The following is a 19,349-nucleotide window of genomic DNA, read 5'->3' as shown; positions in this document are numbered from 1 at the left end:
ACAGGCAATTCACTAATTCAATTAGTGAATAAAACTAGATCTGCCATGTGGCACTTAAGGTGAAGCGGAAGGGGGAGAGAAAATGGTCAGTTCTGCTCTAATGGAAATAGTGATGTGAGAGCACATGCCAGGTTGGGGGGGGCGGCGGTTTATTGCGTGTGGTACCAGAGGGGGACACTCACAGGGTGACATGTAGATTTAACCTGAACAACGTCAAGGAGCCATGCAGTGATGCAGGCAGAGAGAAGAAGGGGTGTGGCTGGAGGAGCAGGGGGGAGTGAGGTGAGCTGGGAGGCCAGACCTCTGTGGGACAAGGGAGGACTGACCCAGCCCAATTTGCCTGGGATTGAGAAGTTTGCAGGACACAGGACTTCCAGAGCTAAAACTGAGAAAGTCTTGGGCAAACCAGGATTGCTGGCCACTCCAGGTAGAATTTGGGGTTTTCTTCCATGTTTTCCTCCCTCCCTTCATTCCTTTCTTGTTTCTTCTTCTTTTTTTTTTTTTTTTAAGATTTTATTCATTTATTTGACAGAGAGCGAGCGGTCACAATGAGGCAGAGGAGCAGGCAGAGAGAGAAGGTGGGGAAGCAGGCCCCCCGCTGAGCAGAGAGCCTGATGCAGGGCTCGATCCCAGGCCCCTGGTATCATGACCTGAGCCGAAGGCAGAGGCTAAACCCACTGAGTCACCCAGGCACCCCTTGTTTTTTCTTTCTTTCATAGCTTTGTTGAGATATAATTCACATACCACAGTCACTCTCAGAGTGTACAATTCAATGCCTTTTAGCATGTTCAGAGTTGGGCGTCCACCCCCAATTTTAGAACGTTCCATTACTCCGTGGTGTTTTCTCCTGAGGGCAACGGGAGCCCAGGGAGAGTTCTGAGCAGGGAAAGGAGGGCATCCCTGCGGCTCCTGGAGGGGAAGGGTGGATTGCAGGGGCAAAGGGAGGAGCTGGGAGGCCGTGACACCCCCCCCCCAGCTTCTCAGTCTGTCCCCTGGGGGTGGAAGTCTGGAGGGTCTACCACCCCCCACTGTACTCTGTGAGGGTGACCAGGGTCTTCTGCTGTTCATGCCTGAATGGTATCCTGTCCACCCTCCCCCAAGACAGGTTGAAGGCCTAAGCTCTGGTACCTGAGATTGTGACCTGATTTGGAAAAAGAGTCATAGCATGAACCTCTAACACAACACGTCTGGTTTCTATGTCTTGTGACGGCCATGTGGAGACAGGGACACAGAGGAATGTCACATGACAGAGCCAGAGGCTGAAATACTGCAGCGACCAGTCAAGGAGCACCGAGGGCTGCCTGCAATCCTGAGGAGCCAGGGAGAGGAAAGGAGGGACCCTCCCCAAGGGTCTCAGGAGCATGGTACCGCCAACGCCCCAACTTCTGGCTCCGGCCTCAAGAACTGTGCAACAATCGTCTGTTGCTCTAAGCACCCCAGTTTGTGACTTTGTTGAGGCAAGAGGAAACTAGTACATCTGCGGAAGAGCAGGGCATCCCGCTGGCATCGAGGACTCGGGGCTGCCAACAGGGTGCAGGTGGCGCCCCGGACGGGGGACGGTTGCCTGGGGAAGAGGACCGAGCTTCCCGCTTAGGCAGGTGTGGTCACAGTGCGGAGAGGTTTTAACTGGTTTCTAGAAAGGCATCTTGGGTAGGGGATGGGGTGCCCGTGGGATCCTCCCAGTGGCACCCTCTCCCAGGCCACTGAAAGGAGGCCATAGGTACTTGGGGGAGGGGGCAGGGACTCTCCTCCTTGCCTGCCATCCCCGGGTACTGAGATGACAGGTCTCAGGGAGAGCTCAACCTGGCATTGGCGGCAGGACAGGAAGTCCCAGATCTTCTTGGGACACCTGGGTGGCTCAGCTGGTTAAGCGTCTGCCTTCGGCTCAGGTCATGATCCTGGGGTCCTGGGATCGAGCCCCGCATCGGCCTCCCTGCTTGGCCGGAAGTCTGCTTCTCCCTCTGCCCCTCCTCCCTCTGCCCCCAGCTCATGCTCTCTCTTGCTGTCTAAAATAAATAAAACCTTTAAAAACGGGGAGAGGGGGAAATCACAGACCTTCTGGTATTAGGGCCGGTGGTGGGCAACCAGACCCAGGGACTGGGAGGGGTGGCCGGGAGACCGGGACGGAGCTACTCAGCCTGGTGGTGCCTCAGTGGTCCTCAAGTCCACCTTCTTGCCCTACCACCTGTGGCTGGCAACAGCCCTACCAGCAGGGTGAGCCCATCTCACTCTGCTTCCCACTGGAGGGCTACAGATCCCGCCTGAGCTGCCCTGGTGGCCTGACCTCTCCCAGCGGGCCAGCCAGCCCCTGCGCCCCACCGTAGGGGGACACTGCTCTGGCCTACTGCTGAGCCCCACTGAGAGTTCTTGGGGCCCAGTGAGTCCTGCTGGGCAAGGTCCCAAACCCAGGTCACCCTGTCTCCTGCCCCCACCGCAGCACTGTGTCCTGCTGCAAAAAACAATTATCTGGATCATCTTTATGGGGCTTAAGCTTGGGTGGGAGCAGATGGGGCATGAGCTGGGGATTTGGGGCTGGGTGTCCGCTCCCCCCTCCACATCCCAGTCTTTTAAAAAGCCTTCTCTGGCACAAGGCCGGGACAGAGGCCAGCAGAGAAGTGGACGGGACCCAGGGGAGGGGAGCGGGGACGATGATGGACCAGGAAGAGAAGGTGGACGGGACCTCGGCTCCCTGCGTCAAGGTAAGCAGATCCCACCCCACACATCCCTAACTCAAGGGCCTGTGAATGACAAGACTAATTGGTTTGTAGGGCACCTAATTAGCAAGCAAGTCTCCTGGGACCCCTGACCCAGTTGCTGCCCAAGGAAGTGCTGGTGGGCATGGGGGTCCAAGGGCCTAGCCCAGCCCCAGGGCAGAAGTCAGGGCTCTTAGTGTTAACCCCTGGGAGGTGGGGGATGCTGGGATTCGGGGGCAGCCCTTGGTATGTTTCCCTGGGTCACATCCCAGCCCCCAGGCCACCCTGCAGTCAGGTCCCAATTTAGGACGTCAGGATGCTGGCACCGGCAGCCTCTCCCTGGAGGCAGCACCACGTGGAGTGGCCCTGCTGGCGGGGCCCCTGGGGCAGGGGCCGGGATTGGGAAGGAGGCTCAGGTCTCATTCTGAGCAGCTCTGCAGAGCAGCACATCAGCGGGGACCATGGTGAGCGCCGAGGAGGGGAGGGGAGGGGAGGGGTTCCCCAGCTGAGAGGCCGGCTAGACTGAGTGTGTCTGTCCCCCAGGCTGGCTCTCCAGACCAGGAGGGCTTCTTCAACCTGCTGAGCCACGTGCAGGGCGACCGGATGGAGGAGCAGCGGTGCTCGCTGCAGGCAGGGCCGGGTCCGACTTCTGAGAGCCGTGAGCATGGGCACGGGGCAGGGGGTGGGGTGGGACTGGTGTAATGTTTGGGGGCATGAACGGGGCAGGGCATAGGGATCCAGGGAGAATGGCCATCTGGGGGGCCTGTGGGCAAGAGTCTGAGAAAGCAAGCTGCAAATGGGAACACTAGGCAAGGGATGGGAGGGAGAGGCCAGCGCGCTTCCTAGAGAATGAGTGGGGGCGGAGGAGCGGGTTGGGGGCTCCGGCTGTGTTCCCTGGAGTCAGCGTATACTTTCATCCCCGTGCGCCTCTGCTTAACGCAGAGAGTGGCCCTGCACCTGAGATGGACAGTCTCATGGACATGCTGGCCAGTACCCAGGGCCGCCGTATGGATGACCAGCGTGTGACAGTCAGCAGCCTGCCTGGCTTCCAGCCCATAGGCCCCAAGGTAGGTGACGTGCTGCCGGGGCTGAGCAGAGACCTGCTAGGCTGAGTGCTCTGACCCTGCCTCCCACTCCCAGCCAGGAGTAAATGGGGCCTTCCTCACCCTCATGTCTAGCCACGATTTGCCCCCTACTTGTAAGTGCTTAGTAAAAGTGCCACCCTGGGTCCATACCAGGCACAGGATCCTGGCCAATCGGATACCCAACTTCGGGTGGGAGGACAAAGGCCCAGACAGGGCCGAGAGGGGCCCAAGGTCAGGCCCGGGGGCATGTGAATGTCAGAGCTGTGGCTGGAACTCATGGCCCCTGCCTGTCTCAGGGTTTCAGGGAAGACAGAATGAGCAGACCCCCTTCCTGGGAAGACACCTCCGAGGAAGAGGGCACCTGAGTTTATACACGGGACCCACGCCTCCATACACTAGTGTGTGTCTGTGACACACATATGCACGTGTACCCCGGGTTCTGATCAAGACCCCAAATACCGCCCTAAAGGTGGTAACTTAGGAGGTAACTAAAGGAGTAACTCATGTACGTGGAAGCCGGGGGATGGCAGGGGCAAACGGCAGGAGGTGGCACACAGGCACCGCCTCCCGATGTCTGGGTCAGCTTCGGCTGGCACTGCCCGTGATCCCTCCCTCTGGCTGACCCCTCTTCATCCACAGGACGGAGTGCAGAAACGAGCCGGGACGCTCAGCCCCCAACCCCTCCTCACCCCTCAAGACCCGACTGCTCTCAGCTTCCGTCGGAACAGCAGCCCCCAACCCCAGACACAAGCCCCATGAAGGCCTGAGCCATCCTGGGCCCTGCTTGGCCCCTGAAAACAGACAATAAAACACTTGCACAAGAAACAAGAAACCGTGTATGTGTATTTTCTTGGGTGGACGGGCTAGGATTCAGGAGCTCTGTTGCGCAGCACGAAGGAGCTTCTCCTCCCGCTGCTTCCGTATCCTCTCTTTGAATTCTTCTAGCTCCCGGCGCTGGGGGGTTGGAAAAGGGGGGTGGAATGGGAGAGGAGGAGGACACACACCTCAGGGGCCTGGACCCCCTTCCCTTCACCCCCTTCCTCCCCCAGGCCACAGCTTCAGAGTTCAGCGTCCATGCTGGAAGCCCTGCACCAATTACAGCGAGGGTCCAAGTGGGATTAGCTTCACCTTTCAGGAAAAGGGCAAGAAAGAAACTATACACCCCTCTGCTCTCAGTTCTCTTTCCTCAGGACTGAGAGCAAAATTTTCATTCAAACCCATCACGGCCACAGGGATCCAGGCACCTCTGTCCCTTTAGGGGGAAGAAGAGTATGTTACTTACCTGGTCTTCCCTCTCAGGTGGCCACAGCTCCCTCTGTGGGGACAAAATAGCAGCTGGAAGCATGAGCCAGGAGCCTCCGGAGCCCCCCCACCCCAGGGCAAGGTTGGCTGGTGGGAAGCAGCCACTGGTCCCCAGCAGGTTGGTGCCCCATTCTCTCCCCCAGCCCTGGAACGAACCCATGAATACTCTCCCTGTGCCCACCTTACGCTGTATGACATAGTCTTCAAACCATTCGGCCTGATTGGCAATCCAGAACATAGCCACAGGGAAGGTGAGGTAGAGTGTCATCTAAAAGGGCAGGGGGTAAATGAACAGAGCCAGGGATTAAAGCTCTTCCACAACACACATAGGCTGCTCAGAGCCTGGAGCACCGTCCTCCCACGGAGACCGGAGTGCCTCCTCAGGGTCCCCAAGAACCGCAGAACTCCCACCACGGGCACAGAAGCCTCACACCTTAAAGCCTAGACCTCTAGTAATAATAATTTAGGAGATCTCAAAGCCTCCTCCAAGTCTGGGGAAACGGCCCCTCAAAGACACACACACACACGTACGTACACACGCGAGCGCGGAAAGACCCCTGCCTCAGAGTACAAAACCCCGTACTAAAATCGAAGGCATCTTCGTGAGACCTCATTACCCACCCGCCCGTCAGATCCCTGGAGCATCTTCAGACCCTGGAAGCCTCATTACTTGGAATCGATTCCCCTAAGCACAGGGGTCTATCAGAAACACACAACCACCCGGAGCCCATGAGCTTCCCCAGGGTCTGGAGCCTTCCTTCTTGGAGCCCCTTTTCCCCATCACTCCTCTCGGACGCCCCGCCGCCACCAGCCCTCCCCCTCCGCTGCGCTTCCAACCTTCAAGATCCCTCTCAAAACTCAGAAGCCTTCTCCCCACATTGCCCTCTTTCCCGGAGTCCCCTCCCTTCCAAAGCCTCCTCCTCAGTGCCCAGAGGAGTCCAACTGTCCACCCGCTGCAAAGCTCACTGACCCGAAACACCTCCAGCTTCACCCCCATCTCGCTTCTCCCAGGCTACAGAGCCGCTTCCGCCCAAAGTCAACCCTTCAGCAAAACAGCAGCTCATTGGGCGTTCGTTGCCTCCATTACTGAAGCTGATTGGTAGACGAGTTTCGTGATGACGTCATCTTCGGACGTCTCTATTCTGCTTCAGGTCGCCGGCGCCTTCTAAGCGAAAGTCAACAGACGCGGTCGGCGGGGTCGGAAAGGGTTCAACCAATAGGAAAGAGGTCTGGCCCCGGGGAGGGCGCCTTCGGCAGGAGACGTCATTATAACGCGACTCCTGCCCGTCGCTGGAGAGCCAGGAAGATGGTGGTGATGGCGCGTCTTTCCCGGTCCGAGCGGCCGGACCTCGTTTTCGTGAGTCCGCGGCGGGGCCGGGGGTGGCCCGGGTGAGAGCACAGGGCTTGAATGCTTCGGAGGTTCGCGGTCTGGCCGCCGGGGGTGTCGGCCAAATTCTGTCCGCCCGAGAGCAGGGCGTGCGGGCCGGGCTGCCAGGAGCCAAGTTCTGGTGCCGGAGTCCAGGTGGTCTGAGTGAAGAGCTGCTGTCGAAGTTAAGCGCCAGGCGACCCGGGCCTCCGGTGGAAATGCGAGCGCGCGGGAAGAGGGGTGGGTCGCAGCGCGAAATCTTGAAGAGATCTTGGCGTCTGAAGTAGGGGATAGTGACCCAAAGCCAGGGCTCTGGTTTCTGTGGTAAAGTCTTGCTGTCCTAAGTAACGGCCTAGGTCTGGCCCTGAGTCTTGTAGTTTCTGGAATAAAGGATTGGTGTCTGGATTCGGAGAACTGGAGTCAGATGTGGAGCTGGTCAGGCGATGGCCAGTGGGATCCTTAGGAGTCCAAGACTTGGTATCTGGAGCACTGACGTATGTCCTTTGATTGTGCTTCACAGATATTGCAGGAGATCTTTGTTTTCTTTCTTCTTTCTCTCTCTTTTTCTTTTTTTTTTTTCTTTTTCTTTTTTTTTTTTTTTGAAGGCTTGCATTTTCTAACTTCTTGTCTCTGTGTCACATTTTGGTAATTCTCACAGTATTTCAGACTTTTCCATTAGTTTTGTTTTGGGGAACCAGGAGCCGCACCCAAATAAAAGGGAAAGTTAATAAATGCAGGTGTTCCAAACTGCTTCATGGGCTGTTGCCTGTCTCTGTCCCTACTCCCTGAGACGTGACAATATTGAAATTAGACCAGTTCATAACCTTACAGCAGCTTCTCAGTGTTCCAGTGAAGGGAAGAGTCACGTCTCTCACTTGAAGTCAAAAGCTAGAAATGATTAAGGTTAATGAGGAAGGCATGCTGGAAGCTGAGATAGGCTGAAAGCAAGGCCTCTTGCACGGAACAGCCAAGTGGTGATGCAAAGGAAAAGTTCTTGAAGAAAATTAGAAGTGCTGCTCCAGTAAACACATGAATGATAAAAAGGTGAAACAGCTTTATTGCTGTTACGGAGAAAGTTTTAGTGGTCTGGGTAGAAGATCAAACCAGACACAACATCTCCTTAATCCAAAATCTAATTCAGAGCAAAGCCTAACTCTTTGGTTCTACAAAGGCTGAGGGAGGTGAGGGAGCTCCAGGAGACAAGTTTGAAGCTAACAGAGGTTGGTTCATGAGGTTTAAGGAAAGAAGCCATCTCCATAACAGAAGTGCGAAGTGAAGCAGGGAATGCCAATGTAGGATCTATATAGCAGGTTAATCAGAAGATCTGGCGGGGCGGCGCCTGGGTGGCTCAGTGGGTTAAGCCTCTGCCTTCAGCTCAGGTCGTGATCCCAGGGTCCTGGGATGGAGCCCCACATCGGGCTGTCTGCTTCGCAGGGAGCCCGCTTCCCCCTCTCTCTGCCCCTCTCTCTGCCCGTCTCTCTGCCTACTTGTAATCTCTCTGTATCTGTAAAATAAATAAATAAAATCTTTTTTAAAAAAGAAATTTAAAAAAAAAGAAGATCTAGGGGCACCTGGGTGGCTCAGTTGGTTAAGCGTCTGCCTTGGGTTCAGCTCATGATCCCAGGGTCCTGGGTTTGAGCCCCATGTCAGGCTCCATGCTCAGTGAAGAGTCTGCTTCTCCCTCTCCCTGCTCTTGCTCTTTCTCTTCCTCTCAAATAAATCAAATCTTAAAAAAGAAGAAGAATATCTAGTTGAGGGGCGCCTGGGTGGCTCAGTTGGTTTAAGCGTCGGTCTTCAGCTCGGGTCATGATCCCTGGGTTCTGGGATCGAGCCCCATGTCCGGCTCCCAGCTCTCCAGAGAGCCTGCTTCTCCCTCTCCCTCTGCTGCTGCCCCTGCTTGTGTGCGAGTGCACATGTGTGTGCATGCACGCACATGGTCTCTCTCGCAAATAAGTAAAATCTTAAGGAGAGTTAAGATAATTAACGAAGGTGAGTACATGAAGCAGACTTTTAAGTTTATTATTATTATTATTTTCTCACAACCCTGAGATCAAGACCTGAACTGAGATCAGGAGTCAGACGCCTAACCAACTGAGCCACCCAGGCGCCCCAAACAGACTTTTAATATGAATGGAAAAGTCTTCTCTCGGAAGAAGATGCCATTTAGGACTTAAATAGCTAGAGAGGAGAAGTCAGTGCCCGGCTTCAGCACTTCAAAGGACAGGCGGACTCTATAGTTAGAGGCTAGTGCTGCTGATGACCTTAAGCTGAAGCTGGTGCTTGTTCTAAAAATCCTAGGGCTCTGAAGAATTAAGCTAAAACTACTCGGTGCTGTATGATTGGAACAACAAAGTTTGGATGATGGCATATCTGTTTACAACACTGTTTACTAAATATTTTGAGCCCCAATGTTGAGAGCTACGGCCCAGAAAGTAAAGATTGCTTCCAAAAAATGACTGCTTATTAACAGTGCACCTGATCACCCAAGAGCTCTGACAGGGCTGTACGAGATTAATGTTGTTTTCATGCCTGCTAACATAACATCTGTTTAGTAGTGCACAGACCAAAAGGGTAATTTCAATTTTCAAGTCTTATTATTTAAGAAATATGTTTCATGGGGTTATAGCTGCCAGAGACGGCAGTTACTCTGATAGATCTGGGAAAAGCAAATTGAAAACCTTCTGGAAAGGATTCACCATTTGAAATGCCATTAAGAGCATTCTGATGCATGAGAAGAGGTCAAAGTATCAACCTTAACAGGATTTTGGAAGAAGTTGACTCTGAGGGATTCCAGCTTTCAGGGAAGGAAGCAACCGCAGATGTGGTGGAAACAGCAAGAGAACCAGAATTAGAAGTGGAGCCTGACGACAGGACTGCCTTGCTGCGGTCTCATGTTAAAATTTGAATGGGGGAGGAGTGCATTACTTCTTACAGATGAGCAAAGAAAGGAGTTTCTTGAAATGGACTCTACCGGCGAAGATGCCATGAAGATTGTTGAAATGACAACAGAGCTTTTTTTTTTTTTTAATTTTTTAAAAAAAGATTTTATTTATTTATTTGACGGGGAGAGAGAGAGAGAAATCACAAGCAGGCAGAGAGGCAGGCAGGGGGGCGGGGGGGGCGGGAGCAGGCTCCACACGGAGCAGAGAGCCCGATGCGGGGCTCGATCCCAGGACCCTGAGATCCTGACCTGAGCCGAAGGCAGAGGCTTTAACCAACTGAGCCACCCAGGTGCCCTGACAACAGAGCTTTTAGCATGTGATGGAAACTCAGTTGACAAAGCAGCGGAGTTTGAGAGGACTGATTGCAGTTTGGAAGGAAGTCCTGCTGTGGGCAAAACGCTGTCAAGCTGAATCCCATACTACAGAGAAGTTCATGCAGGAACGATTCAGTTGATGTGGTAAACCGTTTTTTTAAGAAATTGCCACAGCCCCCCCAGCCTTCAGCAGCCCCACGCTGATCCGTCAGCAGCTGTCCCCGCGGAGGCGAGACCCTCCACCAGCAAAAAGATCTCAACTCCCTGAAAGCTCGGGTTCGCATTTTTTGAGCAAGAAAGTATTTTTTCGTCAAGATGTGATTTTTTTAGACATGATGCCATTGCACACTTCGTAGACTATAGCACAGCATCAGTATAACTTTTTTTTTTTTTTTTTTAAAGATTTTATTTATTTATTTGTCAGAGAGAGAGAGAGGGAGAGAGAACGAACGAGCACAGGCAGGCAGAGTGGCAGGCAGAGGCAGAGGGAGAAGCAGGCTCCCTGCTGAGCAAGGAGCCCGATGCGGGACTCGATCCCAGGACGCTGGGATCATGACCTGAGCCGAAGGCAGCTGCTTAACCAACTGAGCCACCCAGGCGTCCCATCATCAGTATAACTTTTACTTGCACTAGGAAACCAGAAAATTCACTTGCCGCGTTGTGGTACTCCCTGTGTTGTGGTGGTTTGGAGCTGAACCCGCAGCATCTGTGAGGTGTCCCTGTTGAGGCCTGGCCTCTTCACCAGGGTTTTGGTGTTCGGTGTTGATGAGGCTTGGTGGCGGTCCATACCTCTCTGGAGGTAAAGGTCTAGCTCCTGTCGAGCGTGGAAATAAAACTGATAATTATGTTACCAGCAAAATGGGTTTATTTAAGAGTGGCAGAGGAATTTTTTTTATCTTTTTACTTTATTTATTTATTTACTTTATTTTTTTAAAAAAGATTTTATTTATTCATTTGACAGACAGAGATCACAAGTAGGCAGAGAGGCAGGCAGAGAGAGAGGGGGAAGCAGGCTCCCAGCTGAGCAGCGAGCCCAATGCGGGGCTCGGTCCCAGGACCCTGGGATCATGACCTGAGCCGAAGGCGGAGGCTTTAGCCCCCTGAGCCACCCAGGCGCCCCCTGGCAGAGGAATTTTAAATAGGGGTGTGCAAGCTCTGGTAAAACCATGGCAAGTCTGAAGAACAAAGGAGAGGACTGTCACTTTATAGAGAAAAAGTCAGCTGAGAGGGGCTGCTTTGAAGGAAGGTCTCTTAGATGAAAGTGATATTCCGGGGGTGGTGATGGCTTCTCATTGACTGAGTTCTGGCAGTTTCTGGGCTGTTGCCAGGCAAGGAGAGCATCTTCCTGTGGGGGTTCTGCAATTGACAGAGAGATGGTAGCGCGTGAGAGTTCCCCCTTCGGGCTTCCCCATTCCACTCCAGGTGAGGTTTCCGTATTCATAGTTCAACTTATCCAAGTTCTGGGGCAGAGTCGAGCTCCGCTCTGCCTAGTGGGAGCCTGAGATGTCAGAGGCCTGGTGTTCGGGAAGAGACACGTTGTACGGAGTCACGGCTTGGTGTCCAGGTCCGAGTGAGGTCTGGCATTGGACCCAGGAGTCTAAGGAATCCGGTGATCGGGGCCAGGGAGTGGGTGGCTCGATCCAGAAGTCCCAAAGAGTGGTGTCTGGGGGACAGTCTTGAGCCTGACCTCGAACCCTGATTGAGGGGTCTGATGACTGGGTCAGATGGTTGCCGCTGGGATTCCGAGGAGTAAAACCCGGACCTGAGCCCTAGGATCTGGGTGTCTGATGACCTGGCTCCGATGAACGGGGGGACTTGGGAGCACGCTCTGAGGGCAGGTCTCTCTCCTCCCCATTCCCTGGTTCAGGAAGAAGAGGACCTCCCCTATGAGGAGGAGATCATGCGGAACCAGTTCTCGGTCAAGTGCTGGCTCCGCTACATCGAGTTCAAACAAGGGGCCCCGAAGCCCCGGCTCAACCAGCTGTACGAGCGGGCGCTGAAGCTGCTGCCGTGCAGGTGGGACCCGCTGCGGCCCCCACCCCCGCCCTGACCTTACAGAACTGGCCAGGAGGTCCTGGGGGATGGCTCTCGTTCTGGCACTCAGTAGCCATCCCCCCGCGGGTCAGCACATCTCCCCTCCCTGACCCCCGTTGCAGGGACTTGTCCTCCTTCCTCAGGTCCCTTCTCCCAGCAGTTGCTTCATGGGGGCAGGGCGAAGGGCTCGGGGTGGGAGGCGGCGGGTATTCTGTAAGGCTGACGGGTCATCGGCTGCCCCCGCCTGCCTCCCCAGCTACAAACTCTGGTACCGATACCTGAAGGCCCGCCGGGCACAGGTGAAGCACCGCTGTGTCACTGACCCTGCCTACGAAGACGTCAACAACTGCCACGAGAGGGCCTTCGTGTTCATGCACAAGGTGGGGAGGGCGGAGGCCGGAGGCGGGGTGGGGGGGTGGTTTGCTGGGGGAGCGCCACCCGGTCCCAGCAATGGGCGGAGCGGGGGGATCGGAGTCCGGCCACCTTGGTAGACTTGCCCTTGAGCTAGACTTGGCCGTGGAGGAGGGAGTTCTGGGCTCACCGCGCGCCTCTGCCCCGCGCCGCCAGATGCCCCGTCTGTGGCTGGACTACTGCCAGTTCCTCATGGACCAGGGCCGCGTCACGCACACGCGCCGCACGTTTGACCGTGCCCTCCGGGCCCTGCCCATCACCCAGCACTCCCGAATCTGGCCCCTGTACCTGCGCTTCCTACGCTCCCACCCGCTGCCCGAGACGGCCGTGCGGGGCTATCGGCGCTTCCTCAAGGTAGGCGGGAGGGGCACTGCCCCGCGTCAGGAGGCCCCCAGAACTGGCTCCCTGGTCACTAGCCCCTGGCACGATGTCACGGGGCAGAAAGTGGGGAGAAGGCTTCCTGAGACAGATTTTGTCAGCAATTTGTTTATTCTCCATGCCTTTGCTAGCACCTGCCGCGTGTCCAGTATCGAGACAGGTCCTGGGACAGGTGACAGGGACAGTCTCTGCACGTGGAGGTGTTTGGTCCCACTGGGCAGACAGATGCCCCTGAGCTGACCACGTAAACCAGAACTGCCACCACGGGAGGGCAGGGAATGCGAGGCGAATGGCTATGGGAGTGTGTCTAGGTAGAAACCGGGTGCGGATGGTGTGTGGCCTTCTTAAACTTCTAGCAACTATCATACACCACGGAACTCTTAACACAGCGCTCTCTGGCCGCGTAGGTCAGGTTGTGGTAAAAAGCAAGGCCTGGAGGGTGCAGGCTGTTCCGTTGCTGTCGAAGCCGGAGCAGTCGGGGCTGGCCTTGGACCAGTGGGGCCCAGACTGATTCCAATTCAGACTTGGATTCGGTGTGGCTGAAGCCGCACTGGTGGGACCCGGGTTGGACAGGGGTGGCTGAGGCCGGGTTGGCACGGCTGGCTCTTGGCCGGGACAGTGGTGGCTGGCTGACCTAGAGCCGCCGAGAGGGAGGGGGTGTCGTGGTGTGGCTCCTCGGCCCCCCGACTGCTGATGGGGCCGGTCACCGCGCAGCTCAGCCCCGAGAGCGCGGAGGAGTACATCGAGTACCTCAAGTCCAGCGACCGGCTGGACGAAGCCGCGCAGCGCCTGGCCACCGTGGTCAACGATGAGCGCTTCGTGTCCAAGGCCGGCAAATCCAACTACCAGGTGGGCCTGTGGGGGGATGGGGGCGGGGCAGGACTTCTCGCTCTCGTGGGGGAACGCGGCTGAGACTTCTTCTCCTGGCGCTACAGCTGTGGCACGAGCTCTGTGACCTCATCTCCCAGAACCCGGACAAGGTGCAGTCGCTCAACGTGGACGCCATCATCCGCGGGGGCCTCACCCGCTTCACGGACCAGCTGGGCAAGCTCTGGTGCTCACTGGCTGACTACTACATCCGCAGCGGCCACTTCGAGAAGGTGAGCGGGCCCGGCAGCCGATGAGGGGAGGGGGGCAGTCCCTCCAGCACGTGGCATTCAGGGGACGCAGGCGGGCATGTGCGGGAGCAGCAAACACGCAGGCGTGCCGTTTGTGCACACGGGGCACGCCCGCTGGCACGCACGCCTGCCTTGGGGTTGGCCAGACCTGAGTCCTTCCAGGCTGGGTGGCCTTGAACCCACCAAGCCTGGGCGTCCTCATTTGCAAAGTGAGAGTGACAATTGCTCCCTCACCTGTGAGGAGCCCTGTGCCACCCAGGCACCTGGCGTGAGGGTCACTCCCAAAGAGTTAGCCTTCCTGTCCGTGTCCCTGTCCGCTTGCTTGTCAGTGGGGTGGCACGCCCGGGGTGGGGGGTGCCTGGGGCTCTGACAAGTGCCTGGAGGGCCTGGCTGGGGTTGTTGGGAGCCTCGGGGAGGAAGGAGCAGAGGGGAGTAGAGCTGGAGCAGAGGGGAGGCTGGCGAAGGCGAGGGAAGGGAGAGTTCTGCGGGCCGAGGAGGGGCTGGGTGGGCCGTGCGGAGGGGAGCCACGGGCCCCTCGTGAGTAGGACAGAGGCAGGACCAGCTCTGCATTTTAGCCCCTGGGCGGCCACAGGCTGAGGCCCATGGCAGGAGACCAGCCAGGAGGTCTGGCGGGGGCCGTGGGATGACCAGCCAGGGCTGGGTGCAGAGATGGGGCCCAAGCTTCGGGGGCAGGAGTGATGAGGAGACCATGAGCTTCAGCAGCGGGGCCGGGCTGGCACGCGGGGTGCTCCACAGCCATGGCGGGGCCCTTCATGGCTGAGCCGAGGCCAGGGTCCCTGCGGCGTGGACCTTGGGGCACGGGGGTTGGTCACCTCACGAGTCTCACTGGGTATCGGGCACCTTACACACGTTTCCCTCGAGTGTCATTCACTTTGCACAAGGGAGCATCACCGTCAGTTTCCTGGGGAGAAGTGGGGGCCCCAGAGCACTCTGGCGGGGCGGGGGGCAGGGGACAGTTCATCATGGCTCTGCTGTCACCACTCGGAGCCTGACAGAGCGGGGCGATCCCGGCTCGGGACCACTGCCAGGGCCGTGCTGTTGGCTTCCCTGTGTTCACGTGAGCGGGCACCTGTGCCTCCCCTGCCAGCACTTTCCTTCCGCCCTCCCATGCCCACAGGCCCGAGATGTGTATGAAGAGGCCATCCGGACCGTGATGACCGTGCGCGACTTCACACAGGTGTTTGACAGCTACGCACAGTTCGAAGAGAGCATGATTGCAGCCAAGATGGAGACAGCCTCAGAACTGGGGCGGGAGGAGGACGGTGAGCTGCCGGGCAGTCGTCCTGGGCTGGCAAGGAGGGAAGGCCCGGGCTGGCCCGAGGGCCCCGAGGGTCCTGAGCGGCTGGGGCAGGGGAGAGGTGCATCTCCAGGGCCGTCGGGGGCCGGCAGGGAGGGAGGGAGGCCGGCTGAGTGGCCCGGGGCACGTGGAACCTTGGCGAGTAGCCAGGACGATGTGTATGTCTCCGGCTGGAGTGGCCGGTGGGCTGAGTCCGCCAAGCCCAGGGCACGCGGTGGGGGCTGGGGAGCGGGGCGGCTGTGTACCGAGGCTCTCACTTGTGCTCCCCGACCCCCGTCACGGAGCCCAGATGACGTGGACCTGGAGCTGCGGCTGGCCCGCTTCGAGCAGCTCATCGGCCGCCGGCCCCTACTGCTCAACAGCGTCTTGCTGCGCCAGAACCCACACCACGTGCACGAGTGGCACAAGCGCGTGGCCCTGCATCAGGGCCGCCCCCGGGAGGTGTGTGACGGTCCCTCCCCTCGGCTGTGCGACCCCCACACCCCCCCACTGGGGGCCCGACTGTCTCGCCTGACTCGATCCCTCCCACCAGATCATCAACACGTACACGGAGGCTGTGCAGACGGTGGACCCTTTCAAGGCAACGGGCAAGCCCCACACGCTGTGGGTCGCATTTGCCAAGTTTTACGAGGACAATGGGCAGCTGGACGATGTGAGTGCTGTGCCATTTGTGCATGCGTGCGTGTGTGTGTGTGTAGATGCGTCCTTGGCCAGAGGATGCAGGAGGCCCAGACGCAGTCACGTTTGCACGAGTGTATCTGTGTGCACCCTCGTGGTGGGGGGGGCAAGCGGGCAGGGTCTCAGCCTGCCCTCTCTGCACCCTGACAGGCCCGCATCATCCTGGAGAAGGCCACCAAGGTGAGCTTCAAGCAGGTGGACGACCTGGCCAGCGTGTGGTGCGAGTGTGGTGAGCTGGAGCTCCGGCACGAGAACTACGACCAGGCCTTGCGGCTGCTGCGGGTAAACACAAGCCTGGACTTGGGGCAGGCCGGGGGGTGTGCAGGGCCACATGGCCGGACCCAGGACGCTCCTAAGCCTCCGCATCCACCGCTGGCTCCCTGCAGAAGGCCACCGCGCTGCCCGCCCGCCGTGCTGAGTACTTCGACGGCTCGGAGCCCGTGCAGAACCGTGTGTACAAGTCGCTGAAGGTGTGGTCGATGCTCGCCGACCTAGAGGAGAGCCTGGGCACCTTCCAGGTGAGCTGCGTGGCCAAGTGCCTGTTGCAGGGGGAAGAAGGGGGGATACGGGGCTGCAGACTCTCCCCGGGACCTGCTCCAACCTGCCCCTGCCCCGCAGTCCACCAAGGCCGTGTATGACCGCATCCTGGACCTGCGCATTGCCACGCCCCAGATTGTCATCAACTACGCCATGTTCCTGGAGGAGCACAAATACTTCGAGGAGAGCTTCAAGGTGAGCGGGGCTGATCGGGGGGTCCCAGATGACAGCGTGTCCGCTTCAGAGCCTCGAGCACTGTGTTGTGTCCTCTCGCTGTCCTAACGGGGTATCACAGACCAGGGAAGTTAAACAACTGAGACGTGTCATCTTAGTCCCGGAGGCTGGAAATCTTGGATTGTCATGTCGGCGGGGCTGGTTTCTCCTGAGGTCTCTGTCCTTGTCGCGCAGGCAGCCGTCTTCTCCCCGTGGCCTCCCATGGTTGTCGCTATGTGTGTGTCTGTGACTTCATCTCCTTATAAGGACCCCAGTTCTTGGATTAGGGCCCACTGTAGCGACTTCATGCTCGTTTCCTTTTTAAACCCCTCATCTCTAAGTACAGTTCCATTCTGAGGTCCTGGGGATATGGCTTTGGCAGGATTTGGAGGAACCCTGTTAACCCCTACAGAGGCCCCAAGTCCTGCTTCCGTGTTTACGGGGCGGGGGTTGGTGTGGGTGTGGGTGTGTGGGAGCTGTTCCCGCTCCACAGTTTAGGCCCGGGTTGTAGGTCTGCGCATGTGCACGCAGGGACGCCCCACCTGGCTGCGTGACAGGTTTGGGAGACCGGACACAGCTGGGGAGGTGGTACACGGCACACGGGCCACCCCCAGCCTGAGTGACGTGGGCCCTGCCCCTTGGCCTGGGTGTGGGAGCCTCCGTTTGGGGCTCTGGGCTCCAGTGTCTGCAGAGCTGAGGCCCCCCCCATGCCCCCAGCTCCCCGGCCCATGACGGTACCTCCTGGTGACTTGGTGAGTCCTAGTCCTGCCCAGTGGTTGGGGACTTTGCAGTTTGTTGACGGAGGCATACGGGCCTTCTCGACAGCATCGCGATAGTAAGGAGGGGGCGCTAGGGAAAGGCCATCTTGCTTAGCCCAAGGGAGATGGGGGGCAGGCTCCCGGCAGCCCAGGCACCAGGCGCGCTCGCCCCGCCTTCCCGCACATGACTCCCTCTCCTGGGGCAGGCGTACGAGCGTGGCATCTCGCTGTTCAAGTGGCCCAATGTGTCGGACATCTGGAGCACCTACCTGACCAAGTTCATTGCCCGCTATGGGGGCCGCAAGCTGGAGCGCGCGCGGGACCTCTTTGAACAGGCGCTGGACGGCTGCCCTCCCAAATATGCCAAGAGTGAGGCGGGCAGGGCCGGGCAGGGCCGGGCAGGGCACCCCGGGCTGGGCTCCAGCCTCTGACCCGCCGTCCTCCCGTCCCAGCGCTCTACCTGCTGTACGCGCAGCTGGAGGAGGAGTGGGGCCTGGCCCGGCACGCCATGGCCGTGTACGAGCGCGCCACCAGGGCCGTGGAGCCCGCCCAGCAGTACGACATGTTCAACATCTACATCAAGCGCGCCGCCGAGATCTACGGCGTCACCCACACCCGCGGCATCTACCAGAAGGCCATCGAGGTGCCCCATGGGGTGGCTGGGGGCACTGGAGGCCGGTCCCGGGCGTGGGGACCCCGCTGACGCCCACCCCTGTGCGCCTGGTAGGTGCTGTCGGACGAGCACGCCCGGGAGATGTGCCTGCGCTTCGCGGACATGGAGTGCCGGCTTGGCGAGATCGACCGGGCGCGCGCCATCTACAGCTTCTGCTCCCAGATCTGTGACCCCCGGGTAGGGGCAGAGCCTGGCAGGTGGGCGGCGGGGCGCTGCAGCCAAGCCGGCCCGCTCACACACCTGCCGCCCACCCTCCACAGACCACCGGGGCTTTCTGGCAGACGTGGAAGGACTTCGAGGTCCGGCACGGCAACGAGGACACCATCCGGGAGATGCTGCGGATCCGCCGCAGCGTGCAGGCCACGTACAACACTCAGGTCAACTTCATGGCCTCGCAGATGCTCAAGGTGTCGGGCAGCGCCACGGGCACCGGTGAGCAGCCGCGGCTCCCCCTCTCCCTGGCCAGGCCCCATCAGCCTGGCCTCTGCCCCCTGCGCGGCCCGGACCTTCTGGGCTGGGAGCTCTGGGGGTCACCTCTGCCCTCCCCACTGGAGCCTGGGGACTCCCTGCGGGCTGCGTCCTCAGACAGCTTGGGGCACCCTGCAGCACCCAGAGTGAGGTGGGCCTGTGGGCTGCGGTGCGGGCCGGTGTGGTTGTGGGGCGGGCAGGACCCCCCGAAGCTGTCTGACCCCACGCTCCCCCTCCCAGTGTCTGACCTGGCCCCCGGGCAGAGCGGCATGGACGACATGAAGCTGCTGGAACAGCGGGCAGAGCAGCTGGCGGCTGAGGCCGAGCGGGACCAGCCCCCACGGGCCCAGAGCAAGATCCTGTTCGTGAGGTAAGCGTGGGGGGCGGGGGTGGGCCGGCTCTTCGAGAGGGGAGGGGCCGGGGAGGCCGAGTCGTATGGCCCCCGTCCCTGATCGCTCCCTGCCTCCAGGAGTGACGCCTCCCGGGAGGAGCTGGCCGAGCTGGCCCAGCAGGCCAACCCTGAGGAGATTGAGCTGGGAGAGGACGAGGATGAGGACGAGATGGATCTGGAGCCCAACGGTAAGGGGCCGGCCAGACGGGGCAGCTTGGGGGGAGGCAGGGGTGGGACCGTCCCTCTGGAGTGACCGTGTCCTCCCCGCCTCCCCCCTTCCCCAGAGGTGCGGCTGGAGCAGCAGAGTGTGCCGGCCGCCGTGTTCGGGAGCCTGAAGGAGGACTGACCCGCCCTAGCCCCCACCCCGCCTCCCCCAATATAGCCTGTGTTTGTACGTAGTGGTCTTAGCCTCTTTCCTGCTGCCCAGGTGCCCGTAGGGACTGCCTGCCCAGTGGTGCTCTGGCCCTGGGCCCAGTCTCCCCCCGCCCTTCGCGGCCCCCCCCACCCCTAGATTGGCTGGTGCAGGGGGTGGGGCGACTGGGCTCCAGGCCCGGGCCTGTGCCCCACCCTCCCCCTGCAGAGCCGGTTCTGGACTCCGAGGCCAGTCTCTGCCGCCTGAGGCCTCCTTGAGGGCCTTGCCCCCGACTGCCCCAGTCTTGCCAGCCCGTGC

At 59.0% G+C, this 19,349-nt stretch overlaps 3 protein-coding genes across 3 annotated transcripts; 2 read left to right on the top strand and 1 right to left on the bottom strand.

The window, feature by feature from the left end:
- The first annotated feature begins 3,081 nt into the window (after positions 1–3,081).
- PCP2 (Purkinje cell protein 2) lies at positions 3,082–4,597 on the top strand. Its single transcript, XM_080803516.1, has 4 exons — positions 3,082–3,157; positions 3,237–3,351; positions 3,636–3,760; positions 4,418–4,597. Exons 1-4 carry the CDS (start codon positions 3,155–3,157, stop codon positions 4,535–4,537), a joined length of 363 nt encoding a protein of 120 aa, XP_080659642.1. The 5' UTR covers positions 3,082–3,154; the 3' UTR covers positions 4,538–4,597.
- PET100 (PET100 cytochrome c oxidase chaperone) lies at positions 4,597–6,121 on the bottom strand. The gene is made up of 4 exons (XM_080803533.1): positions 6,051–6,121; positions 5,262–5,348; positions 5,061–5,093; positions 4,597–4,732 (listed from the first exon to the last, which is right to left on the bottom strand). Exons 1-4 carry the CDS (start codon positions 6,075–6,077, stop codon positions 4,649–4,651), a joined length of 231 nt encoding a protein of 76 aa, XP_080659659.1. The 5' UTR covers positions 6,078–6,121; the 3' UTR covers positions 4,597–4,648.
- A 250-nt stretch (positions 6,122–6,371) lies between these two features.
- On the top strand, positions 6,372–19,077 carry XAB2 (XPA binding protein 2). The gene is made up of 19 exons (XM_080812502.1): positions 6,372–6,437; positions 11,570–11,718; positions 11,993–12,116; positions 12,304–12,501; positions 13,240–13,374; positions 13,461–13,625; positions 14,782–14,926; positions 15,251–15,402; positions 15,494–15,613; positions 15,790–15,921; positions 16,026–16,157; positions 16,258–16,371; positions 17,354–17,516; positions 17,600–17,790; positions 17,875–17,997; positions 18,081–18,252; positions 18,529–18,658; positions 18,758–18,867; positions 18,964–19,077. Exons 1-19 carry the CDS (start codon positions 6,387–6,389, stop codon positions 19,023–19,025), a joined length of 2,568 nt encoding a protein of 855 aa, XP_080668628.1. The 5' UTR covers positions 6,372–6,386; the 3' UTR covers positions 19,026–19,077.
- The last annotated feature ends 272 nt before the right edge of the window (positions 19,078–19,349 follow it).

Source organism: Martes martes (genome assembly GCF_963455335.1).
Source record: "Martes martes genome assembly, chromosome: 1".
NCBI classification, from domain to species: Eukaryota; Metazoa; Chordata; class Mammalia; order Carnivora; family Mustelidae; genus Martes; species Martes martes.
This window is presented reverse-complemented; position numbering and strand designations above follow the sequence as displayed.